At 42.8% G+C, this 23,908-nt stretch overlaps 3 protein-coding genes across 4 annotated transcripts in view; 2 read left to right on the top strand and 1 right to left on the bottom strand.

The window, feature by feature from the left end:
- The first annotated feature begins 4,365 nt into the window (after positions 1-4,365).
- On the top strand, positions 4,366-14,252 carry PLEK2 (pleckstrin 2). Its single transcript, XM_066321407.1, has 9 exons — positions 4,366-4,556; positions 7,038-7,202; positions 8,094-8,275; positions 9,003-9,094; positions 9,417-9,604; positions 10,131-10,232; positions 11,511-11,594; positions 12,691-12,769; positions 13,950-14,252. The coding sequence occupies exons 1-9, from the start codon at positions 4,509-4,511 to the stop codon at positions 14,075-14,077; spliced, it is 1,068 nt and encodes a 355-aa protein (XP_066177504.1). The 5' UTR covers positions 4,366-4,508; the 3' UTR covers positions 14,078-14,252.
- A 1,121-nt stretch (positions 14,253-15,373) lies between these two features.
- On the bottom strand, positions 15,374-19,712 carry LOC136362661 (galectin-related protein A-like). Of its 2 annotated transcripts, none has more exons than XM_066321410.1 (4): positions 19,477-19,712; positions 17,606-17,716; positions 16,707-16,893; positions 15,374-16,358 (listed from the first exon to the last, which is right to left on the bottom strand). In XM_066321410.1, the coding sequence occupies exons 2-4, from the start codon at positions 17,647-17,649 to the stop codon at positions 16,215-16,217; spliced, it is 375 nt and encodes a 124-aa protein (XP_066177507.1). In that variant the 5' UTR covers positions 17,650-17,716; positions 19,477-19,712; the 3' UTR covers positions 15,374-16,214. The 2 variants fall into 2 exon arrangements, with proteins under 2 accessions (XP_066177507.1, XP_066177506.1); XM_066321409.1 differs by having other exon boundaries at positions 16,719-16,893; positions 17,606-17,694; positions 19,477-19,687.
- A 775-nt stretch (positions 19,713-20,487) lies between these two features.
- Positions 20,488-23,908, top strand: part of ZFYVE26 (zinc finger FYVE-type containing 26) — a 48,027-nt gene continuing 44,606 nt past the window's right edge. The window contains exons 1-3 of the mRNA XM_066321383.1: positions 20,488-20,957; positions 22,322-22,400; positions 23,076-23,165. Coding sequence (XP_066177480.1) covers positions 20,767-20,957; positions 22,322-22,400; positions 23,076-23,165 — 360 coding nt within the window. The 5' untranslated portion in view covers positions 20,488-20,766. The remainder of the gene's footprint in view (positions 20,958-22,321; positions 22,401-23,075; positions 23,166-23,908) is intronic.

Raw genomic sequence — 23,908 nt, 5'->3', positions numbered from 1 at the left:
TTACAGAATGCTGGAAAACACTTGAACTTGCAAATTTACAAAACAAAATATTTTTAATCGTTTTCTTGAATTGTCTTTTCAGCAGCTGTGTATAACAGCCTTCCACCTGTGCCCATTCACTAAAATAGTGATATGGCTTCTGTTAAACATAATAGATGGGTGCTTGGAGTAATGAACAAAGTATTTTAAAACTGTCACCGTGTAATCTCTGTACCATAATTCTGTAAAGGAAAAAGGACTGACGAGTGAGCCATGCATGCCCGATGGAAGGAAGGAGTGCAGTGAGGGGATTACAGTTAGTATCATCTCTGAGAGCTGTTCTGTTGTGTTAATTGGTGAGCATTGTTTCTGTCAGTAGGTAAGTTTTTAAGAAATTAAGAAATTTAAGTAAGTTAAATTTCTTCCGTAGCTACGAAGGCATTTCTAATTAGAGCTGGAATGTGTTGGTGGGTAAAAGTCTGAGTCGGTTCTGGGTGCATGAAAAAATGACCAAGACAGTGAGGTTCAGATGAATGCATTCCAATCACTTGTCTTCTTGGCAGAAAAAATTAGGCTCTCTCAATTTGTTTTCTTGAGCATATTTCAACCAAGAATAAATGAAAGACACAAGACAACCTGATGGATCCTTCTCATGCGTTGCAGAAGTGGGAAGGAGGAGGTATAAGATGGGTGTTTTGGAGGTATGTTAGTGAGGGAGTGCTGGGGCTTTGCTGTGCTGCACCACTTAAAGATCTTTAGGAGTTGCTGAGCTGGTGCTTTGTGTCTTAACCTGGCTCTTTCTATTTGTGGAACTCCCTTTGCTTACCAAGTGCTTAAAATGAGGGGGCTTTGTGAATGTCTCTGTTGAGCTGTTAAATCTGGGCAACACATTCCTGCTGTTCATTAGCTGCTCTGCTGTGTGCACAATTGCAATCACAAGGCAAACGTCTCCACTTGCACTTAATATAGTGGAAGGGACGGGGACAGGTATGCCTGTGGATAGGGCTCAGCCTGATGTGCTAAGTGTAAGGATCTCACTTTGACTTTCCTACACCAAATTGATTTTCTATGATTGAGAGTTTGGAAACAGTTTTACTTACAACATCTGGTAAGGACTCAATGCAAAATCCAACCCAAACAGGGGTATACTGGTAAACAGGTTATACACAGTCTGGTAACACACATCCCACACATCTCTTGTTTCTAATGAGAGAAAATACTGGTTTCTAAAAAAGGGGTGCCCTGCTTCCTTAGGGCTATTGTGGTTTTTTATACAGTGGCAAATCGTGGCTGTTCTCTCTCTGATTTTGGCCTGTGGGTTTTTTCTTTAGGTGCAGTGGAGTTGGCATGTTCTTAGTAGCAGAATCTGCGCTTTGATTTTTAGGATAGTAGAATGAAACTGTTTCCAAATGCTTCCACCTTTCTACAGTTAATTTTTAAATTGCTGTTATGTCAGAATACTATTGAATGCTTGTTGTCTTTCACTTCTATCTAGAAATGTTTCATCATGCTTTATTTTGATGTGGTTTGTTTTCATCACATTTCATCCCTAATCCACTAAAGGAACTAATTTAATGGGAGTGCTGCACTGGAGGGCAAAGTCCTAAGAAGCTGCTTGAAACCTGTGGTGTCTGCAATGTCCCAGTGCCGTGTGTGAGGTGATGGTAAACGCTGGGCACAGCAGAGCGTGGGACGGTGTTTTCCTTCGGGCAGGTTCCCTGAATCAGCTGTGTGAGGCTTCTGAAAGGACTGACCTGGAGGTGCCAGCAGGGTCTGCCAGCTGAAACAGCACAGCCTGCACTCAGAACTGTGGAGGCTGCTCCTCTCTCCCCTGTATCCCTGAGTAGCATCCTTGGTCTTGGAGGCTGCTCTTTCTGGCCATGCCATTCCAAAATCCATAGCATGTAAAGTATTTAGGAATCACTTTGAAGGCAAGAAAATGTCAAGCACTCAACTGTTCTTTTTTTGTTATAATACTACACTGACGTGGAAAGCACTCTAAAATAGATTTGAGGAAATGGGTACTCTTCTCTTCAGTGAGTTTTAAGGCCCACAGAAGATTTGATGTAGAGCTCCCTAAGTTTGTGCAGATCAAACCATGTCCTTTTCCACCAGAAGAGTTCAGTGCCAGAATTTGCATTCCCAGCCCATGCATGAATACGACAGCCCGAATCTACTGACTCATTTTATACTACCTGACCCTGAAATATCTCTGTTTACTCAGCCTCAGGAAGCAATACAGGGGCAGTTTTTCAGCCTTGATTAACTACAGAATGAGACAGGGAGGAAGGGGTGTGTGTAAGATAAATATCCAAAGTATTGAAGAAATACTTTTGAGTAGAGGTATTGAAAGAAGTGGAGGCTCTGTATAAGTAGTTGATACAAAACCTGTTATTTAATGACCAGCTGAAGCAAGGTTTGATTCACCTTTCACCAGCAGTTTGACAGTAGTACTCTTTGTTGCTAATCTTAATTTTGCCAAGATCTGTCTGCAGAATTGTGGGTGGTCTCCATGCTGGAGAAAAGGAGCTTGTCAGATCTTCAGCGAGGAGTGCTTATGGAGCAATTCTGAGATCACTGCCTGAGCGAGAGGCCCCTGCAAGCTTCTACCTGTCCTCCCTAGCATGAAATAGCACCTTGAATAAATTGCCTGCAGTAACAAGCTGAACAATGTGAAGTCAAACCTCAAATACCAAACGGTGGAACACTGTATTCCTGAAGCTGGTTATATAAAGAGTGCATGTCCAGGAAATGCATGCAGTAGTAATGTCTCTCGCGAACCTGGACTCAAAACTTTTTTTTTTTTTTTTTTTTTTTTCCTCCAGTGCAATTCTGATGTACAAAACATCGTGAGCTTGATTGTTTTTTTTTCCTGCTGTCTTTATCAGGGTATTTTTCCACAATTCTGCTTCTCAACACAGCTTTTATCTACAAATGTATATATATATACACACACACACAAGATGGAGATTATTTTTCAATTAACAAAAAAATTAATTGGTTAATTTCTGCTTTATTTTAAGGCTAAGATTATACTTTAAAAAATCACAAAAATTTCCACTGGTAACTTTTAAAGTATTACATACGAGCAGCAAGAAGTACTTTTCCAAGTTTTCTGCTACTGTACTTAGTTTAGGTGGACTGAAGAACAAGCATACTGGGATATAACTTACTGAACCTGTTGCCTCATAGCTGCCTGCCTTTTCCCAAGAGGCAAAAGGTGTAAGAGCTACATAGGTAACTTCTACTTTTTAAATCTCAGCCAGCATGTTTTCTGCTTATATAGAATCAACTTTTCTGACTTCCAGCAGTGTTTTGTCACCCATTGTATTCTCATGGCCTCTGCAGGACTCTTCTCTGGTTCAGTTCTTCGGTGTCTTGCTATTCCTAGCTAAAAGTTACAAAAATGTATGAAGATAAAGAAGTTGTTTGTTCCTTTTCCTTGGTGCATGAAAGGTGCATTTCCTTGGTGCCCCTTGATATTTGAGCAGGTTTGCCTTATGACCTCTGGACTCTACATAGCAACGACTGCTTTTGTTTATTTTCTATAGTCTACCTTGTATTTCTTATCACAACCCATAGCTCTGCCCACATATATCGCCTTAATTTTAGTGAGAGTCATGGAATGCTGACGGTACAGCAAAGGCTATTACTTCTGAACAGCAGCACTGTCTGAATTAGTAATGCTGGTTTACTTCATCAGGAGAAGATTTGACAAATCTATTAAACAGATTTCTCATGGTGGCTAAAGCCTTCAAAAATACAATAAACATCTGAGCTTGTATTTAGACACAAAAGGCACTCTGTTTCAAGGCATTCAGGAGGTACAAGAGGTCAGTGCAGTGTTCAAGGATCAGGCTGCTTTACTAAAAGCCTGCTTATGTAGAGATTTAGGATATTAGATTGGAAATCTTGGTTTATATACTAAGGGGTCTCTAAAAGTAGAATGGACTTTTAGGTACTTTGGAGCTTCTTCGGGAAAATAAATTTTTAGCAAAAAAGTTACTGTGAGATTTGTAAGCGTTTTGTAATTGTAACATCCTGTATGTTACACTTACAAGTTGTGCTGATCTGTGGAACTCCTGAGAGATGGGTTTGTTAGATGAGAAATTCTAAGTGGTAGTTGTTTGCTCTGAAGTTTTGAGGAATGTGGTTCTAAAATTCTGCTTCCCTCTCCCATGCAATACCTGATTTGTCATTTTCTAGCTGTTTATATTGGCCAGCTCGCTCGGTGGTGCTTTCTTGCTCTACTAAATTCTCTGAAATTCTTTCAAGATCCTTTTTAGACATCCCTTTGTTTTACTTCCCCGAGGGCAGGTAATACATCAGAGCCAGTTCGCTGTTTAACTGATGTCTCACAGGTAGGGAGGGAGGGAAAAAAAAAAAAACCAGGGGAGGGAGAGTGCGTCACATTGGAGGAGGAGAGCAAAGAAAAATGAGCTTTCTTAAACAAATCATGTGCAGAAGGACAGGCTGCCAGGGCACAGGCAATTCTCGGCGGGGCTCTGCTCTGTTCCCTGCTGGCCACGATGGAAGAAGAAGCTGGAGTGCTGAAGGAGGGCTTCCTCGTCAAAAGGGTGAGTGCTCTGGGTCCCCTCCGAGCGGCTCTGCTCCGGCGTGGTGGAAGCAGCTCCCGGGCAGGGCTCGGGGCAAGGCAGCCTGTGCCTGCGGGTCGGGGGGCTCCTGCCTGCTCCTGGGAAAGGAGCTCCTCCACATTTGTGCAGATGCCTGCCGGGGGCCCTGCATGAACTGCGGCTGTTCACCACTCACCCGCAAGCCTCCCTGTGCTGGTATTCCTGTAGAGGAAGGTGAATTAGCCGTCAGGATTACTCCGGTGTTAGAAAGGCAACATGTCTGCACCTCCCACACGGCTCTGGGGGAGCACGCCCCGGCAGCGGCGGGGGCGACCATGGGAGGATGGAGAGACAGGAGGAGTTCTGACAGCCGGGTAAGATAGCCTGTGCCTTCTCCAGTGACGTCTGTGCAGGGCTTCCCATTTCAGGTGAGAGAGTGGAAAACAGGTTATTCTTTTTGAAGGGAATCAGAGCAATGCAAACTTAAAAACGTGGTTGAAATAACTTCTTTTTTCTATACTCAAGCAATTATGTTAGAAATTTTTTAGCCAAAATGTGATGAAAAGAGCCGAAAGATTTCAAATTTCCCAATACTTCTCCCTGTCGGACTAAATCAATCTTTGCTGGAACACAAGGAGGCAATTTAGCAAGGGGCATAAACTGCTTTTAGTACCAAGACCCTGTCTCAATGATTAATATGGTCTTTGATTTCATAGGAAAAAACGTGATTCAGAGGTTTGTTCAAAGCTTTGCCACGCCTAGGGAAATGCTTTTCTACAGTACGTGGCAATGTTTCTGGTGCTAACACGAAGGTAATCCTGGTCAGGAGTTTTCCTGGCAGGGCTCCCAGCCAGTTGGCTGGCCAGACACAGGCCATGTGAAGTTCTGTGTGGAAAAGGGGCTATTCCCCATCCTTCCTTCTGCAGCAAGGGCAGAGCAGTCCCAGCTCCCAGTCTCCTCTCTGGGCTACAGCTGTATTTTTTGGCTCTTTGAGGGCTGAATTCAAATGGGAAGCCAAGGCACCGAGTGTGTGAGAGGAATTGGTTACTGGCAGCACACGGAGCTCTGACTGCCACAGTGTGTACAACATCACCCAGATACAGTTGGACAGGAAGGAGACCACAAAGAGGATGACTAAAGGAAACTGAGGGACAAGGGACCCAGGAATCCATGGAGGAAAAAGGAGAAAAGGATGGGATCAGGTAAAGAAAACAGAGCTTTCTTAAAAAGATAATAGATGCAAGGAGATTAAATAAATGTATTATAAATGGCAGAATTATATACTGTAATGCATTATAAATATAAAATGAATGTGTGGAATTCAGGTAAAGATAAATTAAAAAATGTAAGGTGATCTCCTGAGAAAAGAACATTTTCCAGAAGAAAAGAATAGAGCCATAGCAAAGAACATACAGAAAAAATGGCCAAGTAACTTTACAACAGGTGAAAAAAACACTGAGGAACGTGAAAAGAAGGAGAGAACAAACCTGAGACAGATAAATTGTATTTGGTATGGACTAGAAGACATTGGATCTACAGTGCCCTGGATTTGCCGGGTTTCCCCTTTATTTGCAGAGAACTAATGAGCTTTGATTCATGCCACAACTGGACCTTACATGTTTCTTTCTTCTAGCCATGCCCACCCTATGCCAGTGTCAGAGCTTCCTTTAGCCTGCTTTGCCTGCTGGCAGTAATGCTCCATCTCTCTAGAAACACAAGTCAGCTTCTTGCACAGCAAAGCTGGACCAGACACCATCAGACAAGACTGAGCCTGCCAGTGCCAGCCCTCACTGGCTTTGCTGTCCTTTATCCAGACTAAAGAAAGCTGGGGGCTGTTTACAGAGGAAAAATAGGAGGATTTGTCTGTATTATATAATCCATGATGCATTCAACAGCAACTTTCATTCAGTCTTTTGTCATTAAAAAGCATATTTCCTTTACAGGAAACAGGAGTGCAGGGAATGTTTTAGCCCAGGAGATTGGAGGCAGGTGGGATTGAAATGAACTTCTCATTAGCAGTAATGGAGGATGTAAGGAAAAGCCAATTCACCCTTGCAAAACCACTTGGCACCCAGAGTCACATCAAAATGAAAAAGACACCACCCAGGGTCACCAGAGAGGAGGAGCTGGTGGCCAGGAGCCCTCACACATTTTAAATTTAGCCCTGTTGCTGCCTGTGCTGTCAGCAGACAGGTGCGTACCTAAATCAGCTCTTTGAAATAATTCATGTGGGCCTTTACAAGAAACCATTCTTGCCAGCAAAGAAGTTCTAGTGGCTGAAGAAAGAGCACAGCACTTTTCTATTGCTTTAAGATTTTGTAGTGATGGAGCTGTGCTATTTTGTTACTTAAAATGTGTATTTCAGGGAGAACAGGGCTCACGATGACTTCTTGGGCTTCTTTTCATACAAGAAGCCTAGAAGAAAATATGGCAATTTCTCAATGCTTGTGTTAAAATCGGCTATGTGGATTTCTTCCCCTCCAGGGACATGTTGTTCGTAACTGGAAAGTGAGATGGTTCGTTCTGCTTCAGGATAAGCTGCTGTATTACAAAATTGAAGGAGGCAAGAAGGAACCTTCTCCAAAGGGCAGGATCCTTTTGGATGGTTGCACTATTACTTGTCCATGCCTGGAATATGAGAACAGACCGGTATGACTAGAAAAATGTATCTCTTCTCTATGTCACTCATTTTCTAACTTCTTCCTACCTTTTCCTCTCCTCCTGGCTTCTTTGATTACTGCAACCATAACACTGGGGTGCTTCCAGAATAAGGCCCAGCCAAAAGCAAGCTGCCACTAGTGTAACCAGGATAAGCAATGAACTCCCTCATTGTGTCTTTCCTCTTCCCTGTGCCCAAATGTGAGTCAGCTATTAACAAGAAAAACAACCCCAACCACTACTCCTGTACACACAGTGAGGAGAAAAAATGTGAATGCATCAGCACAACAGTGTGTGGATAGAGGACATGAACAACCCAAAAAATTTGAGGAGGGTGAGGAAAAAGGGAAATACCATCTGTGGTAGTTGTCTTAAAGCCTGGGTATCCATGAGGTGCTCCCAAGCAGCCAGATCAGACTCCTTTTTCCTTCACCAGTGGGATATTACTGTAGTAGAGAGTTTTCAGCAAGAGGACTCTGGAAGAAAATGTGCCTCCTGTGTTTCTCTGCTCGCCCATGGGTAGCAGCAATGCAGATTTCCTCTGTGTTGTCTGCTCTCTTCCAAGTACCAGGAGCTCCATGCATGTAAACCATGATTATAACTGAAAACACAGGGATCTGAGAGGGATAGAAGAGCCAAAAAAACCTCCAATCCCAAAAAAAACCCAAACAATAAACAAACAAGCAAGCCCAAACAAACAAACAGCAACACCAAAACCAACCCAGATTTGGGCCCACCATCCTTCTGAACAAGAATTGCTCTGAACTGCTCGGGTGGGATGCACTGTCAGACTTGTTTGTGTCACTTGGGCCAGTGCTAAAAAAAGCAAAATGCAAAAGGAGCAAAAAATGATGTTATTGCTTTGTCCTTCTTTCTCCACAGCTACTCATCAAACTAAAGACAAAAACCAACACAGACTATTTCCTTGAATGTTGCTCCAGGGAGGAACGTGACTCTTGGGCTTTGGACATCACTGGAGCTATTCATGCTGGTCATCCAGTACAGGTACAAGAACTTCACAGAATGAAGAACTCTTTCAAACTGCTAGAAAATATCAGCCTCCAGTAAGTGTATATGATTTTTCCTACTATTGTTGCCGTAGTTTGCAAAGCACCTGAGTTAATGGATGGGGAGGGCCAAGGGGAGCTCCTTTCTGTACAGATCTGCTCCTGTGTCGCCAGGAACCTCCAGACTGGCTGCCCTGCCCTAGGTTTGCACATACTTCAGCCAGGGAAAGCACTTTTTCCTGACCATCATCTTTTGGGAGTATGTGGGTTCTGCACGGGCACCTCAGTGCTGGCTTGAATACCTTCCTAGTCAGCTGCAGATGTTCTCACTGGGGACATGTATTATCTCAGAAGATAATAACGTCAGGGAAGCACTGGGTGGTGACTTTGTACCCTGTTGCTGAGTTTTCAAAGCTGATATCTGGATCCAGACTAGGATTTTTAGGGTGCATCATCTTAAATAAGAGGAAGCAGAGACTGATTAAGAAACAGAAGAATTACATTAATTTTATTTGAGTTGAACAGGTAAATTTGGCTCACTATAGATCAGTTTGAAGTGCTTTAAATTGGAAGATACTTTGTGAGGCATCTTGTTTAGCGCTGCTATTGGGAGAATAAAGTTTTCCTGGAATGTACTTTGGACAGTGCTTCTGGAGGAGCACCTAAAATACTTCCCATCTTTATGTGGGTAATCATGAGGACCTCCCAGGCACTGACAGAAGTATGCAGCTATTTCTGCCTGTCTCCCTCATCTGCTGATGTTGTCCTATGCTCTCGTTTGCAGCAACATAGTGGAGAGAATGTATGACAGCAGTACTGGAATTAAGTTGACCCGCAATTTGGATCAAGGCAACAGATATAAAGAGACCTTCACAGGTACACCTGCTGCAGGCAAAGAGCCACCTCACATCTGATATGCCACATTGCAGGGACAAGGGAGCTACTGTACTGACTTCATAGTGGGATAAGCTCTGGCCCAGTGGAACTTGGCAGTGCAGCCAAGCTCTCCAACACTTTTCTCTCTTGCTCTTTGGATGTATGGAAGCACACTTAGAGCCCCACACTTTTGGTCAACATTGCACTTTTCTGACAGTCTTTGGGATGATGCCAAAATGTTTCAGCAAGTGAAAACCTGTGTGGCAGGCTTTCCGCAGAAGAGCACACTGTCTTGGTATGAGAGCTGCCCTTCTTTCTGCAGGTTCTGCCCTGGTGGACTGGCTCATCTCCAACAGCTTTGCTGTGTCTCGATTTGAGGCCGTCACCTTGGCATCCATGCTGATGGATGAGAACTTCATCAGGCCGGTGGGAGTGCGCAGCACGGAGGCCACGCGCTCCAGCGACCCCTCTGAGAAGTTCCTTGATGACTCCACTGCTCTGTACATGTTTGTAAGTGAGGCAGCTGCCCACAGAGGCACCTCCTCTGGCCCTCGTCACACACTTGATTTGGGGTGCACAGCATGCAGCCAAAGGCAAATGTGCAGGCTGAGAAAGTAAACGCAGAAGGAGCAGCTCTAGTCTTTTAGTAGTACTAACACTGACACTTTTGCTGGAGCCAAATAGCTACATGGATATGGAGGGATCTACAAATTACATAATTAGGCATTAAAAGAGGTGTGTCCCTGGAGTGCAGTGCTGTGTCTGCATGTGTTGGAGGCAGTGCTGTGGTTGTGCTACAGCTCAAGGCCACAGCACTTATACCCAGTGTGTACAGATTTACAGCTGTAATTTGTTGTCTGTGAATCTGGGTTCTCCTACAAGGCTGAGCAGCAGAGCTATGGAGTAGAATTTACTCAGGAAATATAAACTAAAAACAGCTACGGAAAATAAAATGGATAATAAAATGCAGAATTTTGTACTTAAAAGTCTATTTAGATTAAAAAGAAAAGTGGAACTGTCTTTTCCCTATTTGCAGGCTGAGAGCAGTAAGAAAAATACCAGTTCCAAGGAAGAAGTTAATTTTAACATCTCTGAATTAAGTGGCACAATTGTGAAGCAAGGATTCTTAGTAAAACAGGTAAGCATAGTCTTAGAATCTGCCCTACAAAAGAAGAAAAATACAGATCTTGGGGTTTCTTAGAGAGTAAATGACTTATACAATGGTGGTTGGACAGATGTGCCCACCAGAACTAACTTCAGGTGCCTGTCAGTACTTGAGGTCTTGCAGTTAAGAGTATCCAGTTATAAAGTGAACTTGCTCAGGCAGGATTAAATGGGTATTCTGTACATAGTGAGCATATACTGAAAGGTACAAAACAGCATCAAGAGCAGAAGTACCACACAGACTCCAAATCTTACCAGAGGTGTTACATTCACTTCCAAGCAGAGCCACTGTTCCTTCGGTTTAACCTATCCCAGCCAGGTAGTGTGAACAGTGATGACGTTTTGCTGGCCACAGACAAATTTCAAAGCTGAGTAGCTGACCTTTGTATGAAGTGGACATTTACCTGTGGGCAGTGACTCATGTACACATGGGTGCCTTGGTGGTAGCGAACCATGTTTTTTGGGCATGAGTACCTGTTGGCAATAATTGTTTCCAAGATCTGACCCTTGATCAGCAAGATGTATTTTCCAATGCTTGCTATGAACAAGATGAGGGTCAATCTTTCAAAGCATAACAAAGCCACTTGCAAATAGAACCCTACCTGCACTGCATGGCCTCTTACTCTGAAGCCTTGTTTCCAGAGCCCCAACTTGAATGTTGTGCAAACTGGGTCACCAGGCGCTTCCCAACCCTCCCTCCTCCAGCTGCCAGGCACCATGAGGGCCCTTCAGGATCCCCACAGGCTGCCAGGGCATCCCCCATCACCACAGGACATGAGAGCTGCCCAGGAGCTTCTGCCCATGGTCAATAGAGGCCAGGGACAGCCCCCAGCACCAAACCTCCAGGAGAGGGGAGGCTCACAGGGCCTGGAAGCAGTGAGAGGGCTGTGGTGGGAGAGTAAAGAGCTGCTAAAGGACCTGACAGAGCTCCTCAGAGCACACACATCATGGAGTTTTAATCTGAAACCCATACTTAATCTGAAATTAAATGCATGAATGAGGGATATAATCACTTGTTCCTGTCACTTTGCTTTCTTAGCTCTCAGCACAGGGAAGGAAGAGACAAAGAAATTGTCAATGTATGAAGAAGAAAGATAAGCAGAAGGTCATGGGAATTACCAAGATGTTAGGAAATATTTTTCTCCGTTGGGTCCAAACCCTCTTTTTTTTGGTATTTATTTATGTCTTACCTACAGCCTGTAGGAAGATGGTTATTTCAGGAGGTAGTAATTTTAATTCTTCCATTTTGCAGGGGCACAAGAGGAAAAACTGGAAGGTGAGAAAATTTGTTTTGAGAGCTGATCCTGCTTTTTTGCATTACTATGATCCCACCAAGGTACGTTAGTGGGAAGTTACCATCCCCAGAAATCCTTTTAGAGACATAAACATTACAATGAATTATGCTGCAAATGTTTCTATCACTCTGTGTTCCTCTATCCATTTCCAGGAATTAGACCTCTCTGGCCTTACCCTAGGAAGTTGTCATTGTAGGATTTTGTATCCCTGCATTTCTGTCCTTTTACCCAGTGAGATTCCGTTTCCTTAGCTGAGTGGCAGCAGTCTTCTTGGGATTGATGTTTTGCCGTGCCCTCACAGTCTGGGACCATAGTCCTGCAGGGTTTCTTCCTGGGTTGTGATCTTTCTGGGCTGAAATCCCACCGTTTGAGGATCATACTGGTACTGGGATTTTTCACATCCTTATTCCAGCATTGAATAGGATCTTCTTAATGCCAAAGTATTTATAGGAATTTCTACTACTCAGTTTTAAACTTTCCCATGAAAAGCAGAATTTATGTTCACTAATATAATTAACAGTGTGAGCAACTCATTCTTAGGGTACCACAAAGCCAAACAGGATTGTAAGAAGAGCATGAATAGAAATGCTTTATGTGACTTTTAAAGAGAATAGAAACAACATACCAGTGAAAAGAGCTTATGGAGCCAGTTCCTATTTTGTTTCTTGTATCTTCATAGTTTTTTCTTTCACTGCAACTTATCCTTCTAAGGCTATAAGCTGAAACTGCAGAACCTGAAGGCAAGAAACAAGAGTTCCAGCCAGCTAGGGAAAAGATCCAGATTTTCCCCATAGAGTCTCAGTGAAAAGCAGCAAGCTAAATACTTACAGAAATATATACAATTCATTATGTTGTTATTGATAAAACCATACATACATTTGAAGTGTGATTGCCTACCCTTGTGCTTTTAACTGATCTACATCATGCCCAGCTACATCAGAGAAACATCTGGGACTGAAAAATTACTATAATTACTATAATGCATTTAACTACATGTTCTAATTGATTTCTCTTGTGACATAGATGTTTCATGCCTGGAAAAACTGGCATTATGTCTCCAACTTCATAAAAGTAATGCACATGCTCTGGGAAATGATGATATTTTCCAGCTATGCCTAGTTTCCTTTTTCTTTGCAGGAAGATAACAAACCAGTAGGTGGATTCTCTCTTCGTGGGTGTCTTGTCTCAGCTCTGGAGGACAACGGAGTCCCAGCAGGTGAGCACGAACCTCTAAACTTTCATACATTCATATTTATGCTGTAGCAATACAGTCTTTGGGTGTGGGTTTGTATGTATGGCTGCTTGTATGCACAAGTGGGCTGACTTTCCATTTCCCTTTGCAAGCAAGGGAGGAGGCATGCCACAGATCCCTGTTCTACTGGGTTGTCCACACCCCAAAAAGGGGACTCTCTTTTTAGCATTATTTCCACATATCTTGGGTGTTCTCTTTATATGGACTTTTCTTAGTCATATGACCTCTGAGACAGTCTTAAGACTGATCAATATTCCAGAGTTAACAGGCAAATAGAAAACACTTCCTTTTTGGGTGTTGTTTAACTTAAAGTCTTGAAGCATCCTCTGATGCCATCCATTTCTGTGTCCTCTCAACTTATGCTATTACTTTTCCTTTCTGACCTGCTAGAACCCAAATGTAGGGGAGACATAAAGACAGCAATAAAAAACAGTTCTGCTGGAGCATAGGCCTAGCTCAGGCATTTGTCTAGAACCTCAGCCTCACAGATAAGTGTTTCTGCTACTAAAGCAATTTATTTTATGACAGTAAGCACAATGTGTAGATAGCAAATACAGAACATCTTTCTAAAGATAGGGTCTGAAAAAGCTTTGGTCTAGGGGCAGGGGGATGTGATGAACAATAGAACAATAGAGCTCCTTGCTCAGAGGAACCCAGCTATGGGTAGGGGAAAATCTAATCTACCATGCAAACTGGTAAGGGTTCATCATTCCAGTGTGTAATTCAAGTAATAGTCTCCACCTAAACAGAGACTATTTTAGATAGATTGTAGAGTGCACAGTAGTTCATTCAAACTATGGCAGGAATGTCTATACTATATTTTCATAGAATCACAGAATCAACAAATGGTTTGTCTTGGAAAGGACCCCAAAGATCACATTGTTCCAAACCCCCTGCCACAGATAGGGTCAACTTCCAGTTAACCTGTTTGCTCAAAGCCCTATCCAACCTGGCCTTGAACACTTCCAGAGGTTTTGAAGAGGGAAATCAAAGGCACAAAAGCTTTAGATGTCTTAGCCATAATAAAAATATTTGATTCCCTAATTCATGAAATTCAAATTCTTCCCTACAAAGCTTCATATCTGCTTGAAAGATTTTTCTCTGTGCACCCTCCTAATCTGTTGGATTTTTTTTCTCTCTGCAGGAGTGAAGGGCAATGTGCAAGGCAACCTTTTCAAAATCATCACCAAAAATGACATTCATTATTACATCCAGGCCAGCTCCAAGGCAGAGCGAGTGCAGTGGATTGAGGCAATCAAACCACTGACATGAGTGATGTGGACTCTGTGCCAAATGACAAACCACATTTATGACCAGCTTCTCACTCACATTGTCTGGGAGTGTTGTTTGTCCCTTGATAATCTATTTTTATTGTTTGAATCACCATAACACGTACCAGTTCCTGGCAGACCATGTAGACCAAATCATGTAGTGCAGAATAATTCCCCCACCTTGAATTTACCATCTAACCCAGAGACCAAAACAGGTGGATACAGACAAATGGGGCTTTACAAAGAAATGACGAGATATTCCAAGATGGAAGAAAAGGAAGAAAAGGATCTTCTGTACAAGTATTCAGTCTATGTCTGGATTACAAATCCAGGTTGTGCTTTATCTTAAAGCAGAATTGTCTTGCTCCTTTCCCCTTTATAACGGGGCTCACAAACTTACTTAGTTAAGACTGAAACATTTAAGTCATGAAAGGTGCTGGTGTCTGAGGCTGCCTTTCTTGGTATACCACATGAATCTTGTGCTAAACCACAACCTAGCTGCCAGGATAATATGCATTGCAGAACAAAAGAGGTGTGTGTCTGTCCATCCATCTGCTCTGCTATTTAGTTCTCTGTTAGACTGGAAAAGAACAAAGGCTCCTGCTCTCCACCTATGGGTTACCCTTATGCTGGTAATATCCCACAGCAGAACAGGATCCTGAGTATCAAATTGAACCAGTGGAAGTTCCAGACAATTTCTGCTGCTGAATATAATGGGAGAAATCCCTCAGCCATAAAAGCAAAACTTTTCCTTCTGATTATTACTGTAAGTCCATTTATGTTGGAGCACCATTTGGACAGAGAACTATAGTAGCAGTCCTCACTGTTTTTTCTATCTTGAGTAATTTTTTTTCCATTATTTGTCTACTAAACTTGTCTTTGATATAATTAAATATTAAAAAAAAACCCCACCAAAACCAGTGCATTTGAATATCCTGTGCTTTTTAGAGATGTGATTTTTCTCAGAGGGCAGTTTGAGTATATAATATAAAAAAATGGTTTAATACACTGTAATTTTAGATTTATGTATAAATTGAAACACCAGAGGGCAAAAATGGAATGTAGGAAATCATTCAAACACCCAATCAGCCTGCTGATAAACTATTTTCATAAAATTCCTTATTTTATCTGAGTACCTGTATCTGACAGCTAGATTCTGCAGAGCCTTCAAAAAGGTAGCATGCTCTGTATCTTCCCTGAAGTCATAGAAGAATTTGATAGATTCCTTATCCACAGATTCATTTCTGTACAGATGTTTTGTTCTCTGAGGAGTCTCTTCATCACCAAAGGCAGAATGTTATACATGCTTGTTTATTTATTAGAATAGCCATGTATTTAGGATTTTCCTCAAAAGCTACAGCAATGAAATAACAGCACAACACTTACATGCATTCAGATATTTAAGAGTGCTCATAAAGAAGTTTGCCAGCAAAGGTGCAGTTTTAATTAGATGGAAGAACAGGAATGGGCAGAGCACTTTCAGCTACAGATATAATTTCCTAGGGCTGGTCCAGAGAAGACTGTGCAATCCACAGCTGTCAAAACCTTTCACTTCCGGAAAAGCTGCCTGGAAGAGACAGGGTAAGGCAGGTAAGGCATTTATTGCTCTCTGCTGGGAAACACAGATGGTTTTGCACTGACTGAGCAGAGCTTCCAGAAAATGCAATTCCCTCCTATTAATGTGAGCTTTCCTGGGCCTATCAGATTCCCTTATTCATTTATGAGAAAACCTGCTGCTTCTCTTTTCTCAGACCCACCACCTGCATAACACCCAGTTCTAGTCACAAGGCTAACAACAGCCTCCCGCCACAGAGGACTGAGCTCTGCCACCTAGCATGCCTAAGGGAGTAAAGAGACATAAGGATGTGAGATACTGCATAATATCATAAATCTTGCAGTTTGGGAGGCCAGAAGTGTATCTCAGCAAAGGCTTTGAGATTTTTCTAGACCAGCCATAGCTCTGCAATTGCTATGTGTGTGTATGAGGGGGAAAAAGTATGTATCTCAAACACTTCAGTGACTTAAAAAGATATAATCCCCACTCTCCAGAATCAGCCAGGGGAAAAAGACAAAACACGTCTGAGACAAGAGAAAGTACATTCTCCTCTGTCCTCTGGTGATATTGTGGTCTCCTTTTTTCAAGCCACTTTGGTAAGCTTGATGTCCCCTGAGATCCGCAAAGCTTTCACTAAGCTCAGAGGCTGAATGCGGTGAGTGAAGTCACAGAGCTGCCGACCATCAAGCAAGACTCGTATTTGCTGGTGTTCACATAAGAGCTCCATCTGCAGTGGAAAAGGACAGGGAAAGGTATTAAAGATCAGCAGCAGGGCTGATTTCAACAGCACAGTGTTAGAACTAAATGTTATGGGGATGGTGAAGCACAGAGTCTACCACTTCTTCTGAAATGCTCCTGATAAATAACCTACCCTCTTCAGAGATGGTACTGCAAAGCTCCAGTGGGTACTCTCATTATGATTAGAGAGATTCATCTTTCCCATCAGTGCTTTAACTGTTGCTGTTTGTGCCTTGCTAGATTAGTTAACCTGGCAATGTCAGTAGCTGGCTAGTTGTGGTCATATACAGAGCCTTCAGCTGTTCTCCCCTCCTTTTCTCTACCCTACTTCCAGTACCTGAAAAATTACCTTGAATGTGTCACCTGCTGTAAATGGAAAGTAGGGAATAGTCTTCTCCTCTCTTCCCCATTTCCCAGCAATTCGTGCATTTCGGGTGATGGATTTCTCACTGAAGTTAACTGTAAATAACAGCCCAACATCTTTGTTGGCATCCACTGGATCACAGAGCAGAGTCACTGAAAAGCTGAAAAAAATCTATTAAATAACTGGAACTTTCAGAAATGTTAAAGGACGTGGTGAACGTGGCAGATGCTTATAGAGACTAGAGGTAGCTGGAGAAAAGGATGAGACTTGTCTGGTCTTTGTTTCCTGCCCCAGTGTCCAGTAGAGTGCTAGTGATTTCTGATGTTGCTTTCCCTCTGTCTTGACTGAAATCAAACCCTTCAACATGTACCCATTTGTGTCCTAAAAGAGGTTATGGCATACTCTTCACCAGTGGAAGCAGTGGAGTTGATAGCTGTAGATGCAAAAAAGTGCGATGATGAGCATAGTTGCTGTTACCCAGATAAAAGACTGCAATGAACCTCTATCTCCTGTGCCTAAAGTGTTTTTTAAATGGTATTGATTCCAGCCCCCTGCAGACAACCAAGATTCAGGTTGAGAATTGCGCATTTTCCTGGAGGAGAAATGCCACTTGTGTGTTCCCTCCAGTTCACAGTAGATAAGGGCAAGCAGTAGAAAACCTTGTCAGGGCAGCCAGAAAGGCCAAACAGTGAACCCTTCCCTGGCCTTTTAATCTTAGTCTGAATGCAGGAAAATTAAATAAGGCCATAAATTGTTAATCTGTTTGACTTTCTTCCTTCAAAGAGCACGCACCTCTAAGAAAGTGTCTGAATTTAGAAGAGAGGTAGGAGCATGTACAACAGGGTGAAGCCCCCAGCAGTCCCTTCACCTACCTCTTGGGTTTGGAGTGTACCATGCCTATGACTGTGAGTTTCATGGTTGGTCTCAGGCCACCTTTAATTTCACCAACATACTGCTCCACCTGCAGGGAACAGTGAAAATGGCTGCAGTGGGTCATGCTGTGGGTAAACAAGCTTTAATAGCTGCTTTGATCACCTGTTATAACTTGGGTTTACTTTTATATTTAGAAAAGAACTTGAAAGTATTTCCAGTTCAAAGTACTTCTTGCACTCCAATGACATAATAAATCTGGTAACAGCACTCCAGTTGCTCTGGTTGCTGCAGATGAGCAGCTTTGTGGCAGCATGACATGTGGTACAAACTCTGCTTGAACCTACTCTGTCCTGCCACCTTAAATTTGCTCCCACATTTTGGTGGGCTAACTTGGTGCCATCAGGCCTCACACCAGGGCAGGCAGCCTCTGTCCTCCACTGTGAAAGCAGCGTAGGTGCTGCCCTGCCACTGCATGTTTGCCACATCCTCAAAGGCAATCCCAGTCCTTTTGTGACAGTGACTTTGAAAAGTCACACCTTTTCAGAGGCAAAAAATGGCTTCTTGGTGGATCTGCTTTTGTCCAGTTCACAGAAACCTGTATTTGCAAGCTGCCCCAAAGATCTGAGCTATATTTGCTTTTTCCAAGCAATTCTCTAACAGCTTGATGGTCAGCGGAGGAACTAATACAGGCCTTAGCTGACATGGAAATATTAAAGAGAGAGACCTTGGAAACAATTGCTAGCGATGTTTTGAGGCTTCATTTTTGGAAATGGCTTTAAAATGTAAATGTCAGAATACTACTCTGCAGCATGTAATCACTCCCTGTGCAGATTCAGGTAGAAAGAAGCTGCTGTAAAACACTAAATGTTATTAGCAACTTGCATAACACTGATAATATTCCAAGGCAATGCACAACAGACCCTGTTTGAGATAAAAAGAGCTTTATCGTTACAGTGTTCCAAGGTAAAAATTCAGACAGTTTTGCTAGTAGACCTGCACAATATATGCATACAAATTCAAGAAAAACATGTTTTGCCTGTACCTCATTTCTCAATTTTATTTTACTAGTTGTATATTCTGCTAAGACGACCTTATAACAATTTATTTTCCCACTTTGATATTCACATCTAGCTACCTTTAGAACTTCAGAGATATATTAATAAACCTCTAATTCCTAACAAGGTCAATATTGGAGGAATAATTTTTAAATTTACCTTCAAAAATGACAGCAGCACTACTAATTGTTATTATGTAAATTTACTCTTGTAGGAGTGTATAGGTGACTCCAGTAAGTATGTTTTGAACTTTGTAACAAAAGAAATACATCACGGACTTGATATGTCTTACATAAGGAAACTGCTTGTCAAATACAGAATCTGAGTGTAGGGAGATACTTTAAACTGGATAAAACAATTAGAAAGCGGGTAATAAACATTAAAGATCTCAGGATAAATGAAGTTCATGCTCATACAGGTCTCGTGTCCCACTAAAGCTTCTTCCTTGCCTAGAGGCAAGATACAAAAAATAGTACCCCAAACTGAAAGTGCACGGTGACAAATTGTGCAGAAGTGCACCATAAGAAGTGCCATCACTAAAGGCACAGGGTATCAGAACTAAAGAGAACAAATGATGACCACATGGTCACAACAGTTACAAAATTCGGAGGTGTGACTGCTCGCACACCATTTATCTGTGGACACCTAGTCAACCGTACAGATGAGAAATACTCAGGAAGCTGTAGGAAGTAATGGCAGAAACTCCTGCGAGCTTCATGAGGAGTTCATTGGTGGGTCCCGGCATTTGCACATGGGCACAGCTCCCATCCCGTATTTTCCATTCAGAAGCCCTGGGGACTGATTTGGTCACTTACTTTGGCACACCTCTCCTCTGTCATCACCGCTCTCCCTCTTACACTTGCCTCGCCGCTGCAGTCCCCGGAGGAGTTTTTGTTTTGTGTGTCAGGACAAAAGCAAACAAAAAGCCCGGAATAAAGGGAGGATGTTGAGGGGGGTCTTATCTCTGCCAAACACAGGCTGGACACCACCCAGCCCAGCAGCTGAGTCACGGCCCTCTGCGCCTCGTCCCTCCCGGGGCAGGCTCCCAAATAAGGCGGTGGGTGCCGGGGGGCGCTCCCGATCAGCTGTGCCTGGAGCTGAGCCTGCAGCACTGCCATACAGCTATTGAAAACTCCGGGCGAGTGTGCATGACACACTCCGTACACCCTCTAAGATACTCTGTACTACCTACGCATACTTGTATATGTATATTTATATATATATATATGTGTGTGTGTGTGTGTGTGTGTGTATGACAAACCCCACGTCATTTATTTATTGATACCAACTCTCCTCTCTCAAATGCACAACTACTTATATATAGATGTGCTGTGCTTCCCAGCAGAGAGCAATATAGCTACATACACATGTATATATTTATATACCATTTACAACCTTATATATACATCTACATATAGGTCCGTACACCCTATATATACTCCCATATATACAGAATACAGTGTGGATGTATATATATGTATATATGTATAGGGGGGCATGTATGCATGTATGTATATGCGTACCAAAGTGAAGTATATGTAGAGGATTATACAGCTATACAGGCCGTACATATACTCCTGCACACACATGTAGCCCTCTACATGCACCTCTGTGGGTGTGTTCACGGACACACACGCTCCCACACGCCGCCCCAGCGCAGCCCACACCGGCCGCTCCGCCCGAGCCGCCCCCTCACGGACCCCGCGTGCCCGCAGGGGGCGGAGCTTCAGGAGGGAACCAATCAGAGCCTCGCGAGGCACGAGCGAGGGGATGGGCTGGCACGTGGGGGCGTGACTGGGCGTGGTTATCGGGGGCGGGGCTTGCTCCTCCCGGGCTCCCGCGGCGGCGTCAGGCGCCCCAAACAAACATGGCGGTTATTTACATTCCGCCCCGGCTCGGCCAATGGGCGGCCGTCTTGCCCACGTGCCCGGCCGGCGGCGCGGTCAGCTGAGGCGGCGCCCAAGATGGCGGCGGCGCGGGGCGGCGGTGCCGGGGCGGTGCTGTAGAGCCCAGCGCCGCCGGGGCCGCGCCCTGCCCCGCCAGGGAGCGCGGCATCGCCTTCGCGTGTGTCACCCCGTCCCGGGTCATCCCCTCGTCCTGGGAAGATGCATTCTTTTGGGAACGAAGAAGCGGACTCTCTGGAGCGTCTCTTCGGGTTTTTCTGTGAGTGCGTACGGCGTGGGCACTGGGAGCTTGCACAGGCCTGCGTGCCCCAGCTGAGCCAATGGCACGGGGACGGCCCCGGGAAGGTGGAGGCAATTCTTCAGGCTCTGGTAGCTTGTCCCGTGGCGGTAAGGTAAGTAAGGTTCCGTAGACTTGAATGTGAAATGGGGAGGAGCCGTTAGCTTCGTGTTGGCTGTGGGAGACAGGTAGAATCAGGGAAGGAGCACTTCAATGCTGAGGTGTCTTGTGATGCTGTTGTCTGAACTTTGATGTCTTATCACTGACCCAGAACGTAGCCGGCTGCCCATCCCACCGGGATAATGAGGTGTGTTCATTTACGGAGCTGACATGGTGATTGATACGAGCTTAAAACTACTTGGAAGCATTTCAGAACTGATTTTGTTAGATTTTACCGAAGGAAAAGGACCATCTCTTGAAATTACATTTCTTTGACACTAAGCTTTGGTTAATTTAGAAATGGAACCACCAAAATCAACAGTGTAGCTACTTAAAATCTTATCTTGTTTCCAAGTCTTGAAAAAAACCTCCTAATTTCCTAAACTGCAATTCTAAAAGGTTCAAATTATGCTGTTGATTTTATTTTTTCTCTCACACTGTGTTTTGGAATGGTATTGGTTTTACTCAGTAATCACAGTTACTTTTTATCTCTTTAATTTTTTGATTAGGTGTCTATGAAGGGTGACTTTCTAGCGCTTCAGGGAACATCGGTATTCCCCCAGTCTAACCAGATGATCATACTTCTTCACATGAAAGTTTGTGTAACATTTCAGTAAAGGTTCTAAGAAACAATTTACACTGACAGCAGCTGAAGGAGCCTGAGGACTTCAAAGGCTTTAAAGGGTTAAAGGCTTTAGATAGTAGTGCTGAGATTTTTAAAGAACAGGAAACTATATTGTGCTTTCTCCTTTTCCTAGTCCCTTTGACAGTACTGAATGTGTTCCTAACTGTATAGGCCTTGGGATGTTGAAGTACTGGAGCATGTGAAATGCTGATGGAAATTAGAAGGATTCTTTGTTTAATTAGTTCATTGCTTTACTTTTAATTTGGGTATAGAGCTGCATTTGGGCTGCTGTGACTTAAAACTTAGTTTCAATTTTTGGGTAGAGATAGGCAGAACAGGAAATAGCAGTGTTGGGCAAGTGGTCACATTTCAAGGAAATCTGCTGAAATGCTCAAAGTGAGCTATACAGACTGAACTTTGGAACAGAACTAGATTTCTTTGTTTTGAGGAACCATGCCAGTATTATTTGGCCAATCTAAAAGCAGTTATTTGCAGAGCAGAAATCACTGAATTGATGTGCAAAACCACCAATATTGTGGTTTCTCTGCATTTTTTCCTTTGTCTTTACCTACTTACTTTTCTTTGTTTTTAGCTTACTCAAAGAAATACAAAATCAGAATGATCTCTGGCAGTGTTTTCCTGGATCTTGGAGACAGCCTTGTATAACCCACTGTATATGCTTCTTGCTTTTGTAGGTGGGGGCAGAATTCTAGCCCATGGAGAACTGCATGGCTTTGGCTTCTTGTACTGGAAAAATGGCTTGCCAGGAATCAGGTACAGAAACATCTTGATGACTTCCAAATGCACTTTATAGCTTTGACTTTCCAAGGTTAGAATGTCTCCCTAGTTGCTTATTTAAATGTAGGCTTTCCCATATTTCATGGAATTAAGTTTTCAAGGTATCTGGAGATGTCCACTACTTTTGCATTTAACAAATTTATCAAGAAAGAGCTGTGTTATTCATAATGAAGAACAAAAAAGGGTTTTTTTTAAAAGATATTAGAAGTTAATATTTTGGCTTTTCACATTCATATAAATGAAAATCATGAGTGTATCAGCTTCTGCATTTGTGTAGTACCTTTCTTACATTAAAGATGAAATAGCTCAGGCATCAGGCTATTCTTTATAAGCTTTAGATGGTGATGGATGTGCATACTTCTTTTTAAAAGTCATTTGTCCTTGGCTCTACTTAAACTTGCATTTTTTCTTTATGTTCTGAGGAATCGATGGTTTTGTGATTCTTGATGATAGAAATGTATGGATAGATAAAATCAGCTGGTGTGAGAGCAGAACCTGACTGGAATAGCCTTTAATTGAGGGTTAGGTTACTTCCCAGAGATATTTCAGACTGCCTCAAAGTGTTAATGAAATAGCTATTATTATGTTTATATGCTGATGTAAACAAAAGTTTTATTGACTAATGTATTTCTCATTCTTATATGATTTCAGAAAACAGTTCCAGTTGTTCTTCAGAGAGAAACTGAATTTTCGTTGTTCTTGGAAGAACTACAGAAAGATGTCCCTGAGGAAGTCCTAAAGGTGAGTTACTTGTATGCCCTATTTCTTCTTGTTCTGCAGCATGCCCAGCTTCATCAGATCGAAGTTAATGCTTCCTGTTGACTGCTGAGATGTTAATGTGTTATTAGTCTTCTAGGCAGCTGAGAGAGAGTGTAACTCAGATCCCTTTGTGAAGTTAGTCCAATGTGCCTGCAAGTGATTTCTTTGGCTAGAGTGGAGGCTGCAGGCAGGCAAGGAACAGGTTTTTCTGCCTGCTATTTGTAACAAACGTCAGTGCTGACTGCAGCTGCTTGCCACAGTCTTCAATCCACAGACACCTGTAATAATCATAAACCTACAACCTGCTGTGAGCCAAAATAAACTATAGTCAGTAAGCACATTTTAGAAGTATGTGTATTTTCTTTTTCTTTCTTCAGAGATCTTAATTTTCATCTCCTATGCACTCCTTTTCCCCCTTTCTGGAAGTTTTTGGATACTCTGCTATTACTGCTGCCATTGCCTAGGGATTGGTATGATGTCTGTTCTGAGGCCCAGGATCCATTTTCCATTATTAATTAAAATATACAGGCTGATTTATTGGAGAAGTATGTGGAAATATGCAAAGGTGTATTTATATCAAAAGCAAGTACAGGGCAGAACATCAGGAAAGTTACTAACTGTAGAACTGTCTTAATCTGATGTTAGTTACAACAGATTCAGATCTGATGTGGCGTGTGAAATGTCATAAGATGTTGCTTCTAGTCCTGTAGATTCTAACTCCTTAA

The sequence above is a fragment of the Sylvia atricapilla genome, chromosome 6 (genome assembly GCF_009819655.1).
Source record: "Sylvia atricapilla isolate bSylAtr1 chromosome 6, bSylAtr1.pri, whole genome shotgun sequence".
Lineage (NCBI taxonomy): Eukaryota > Metazoa > Chordata > Aves > Passeriformes > Sylviidae > Sylvia > Sylvia atricapilla.
Note: the sequence above shows the minus strand (reverse complement) of the source record. Positions and strands in the feature narration are given on the sequence as shown.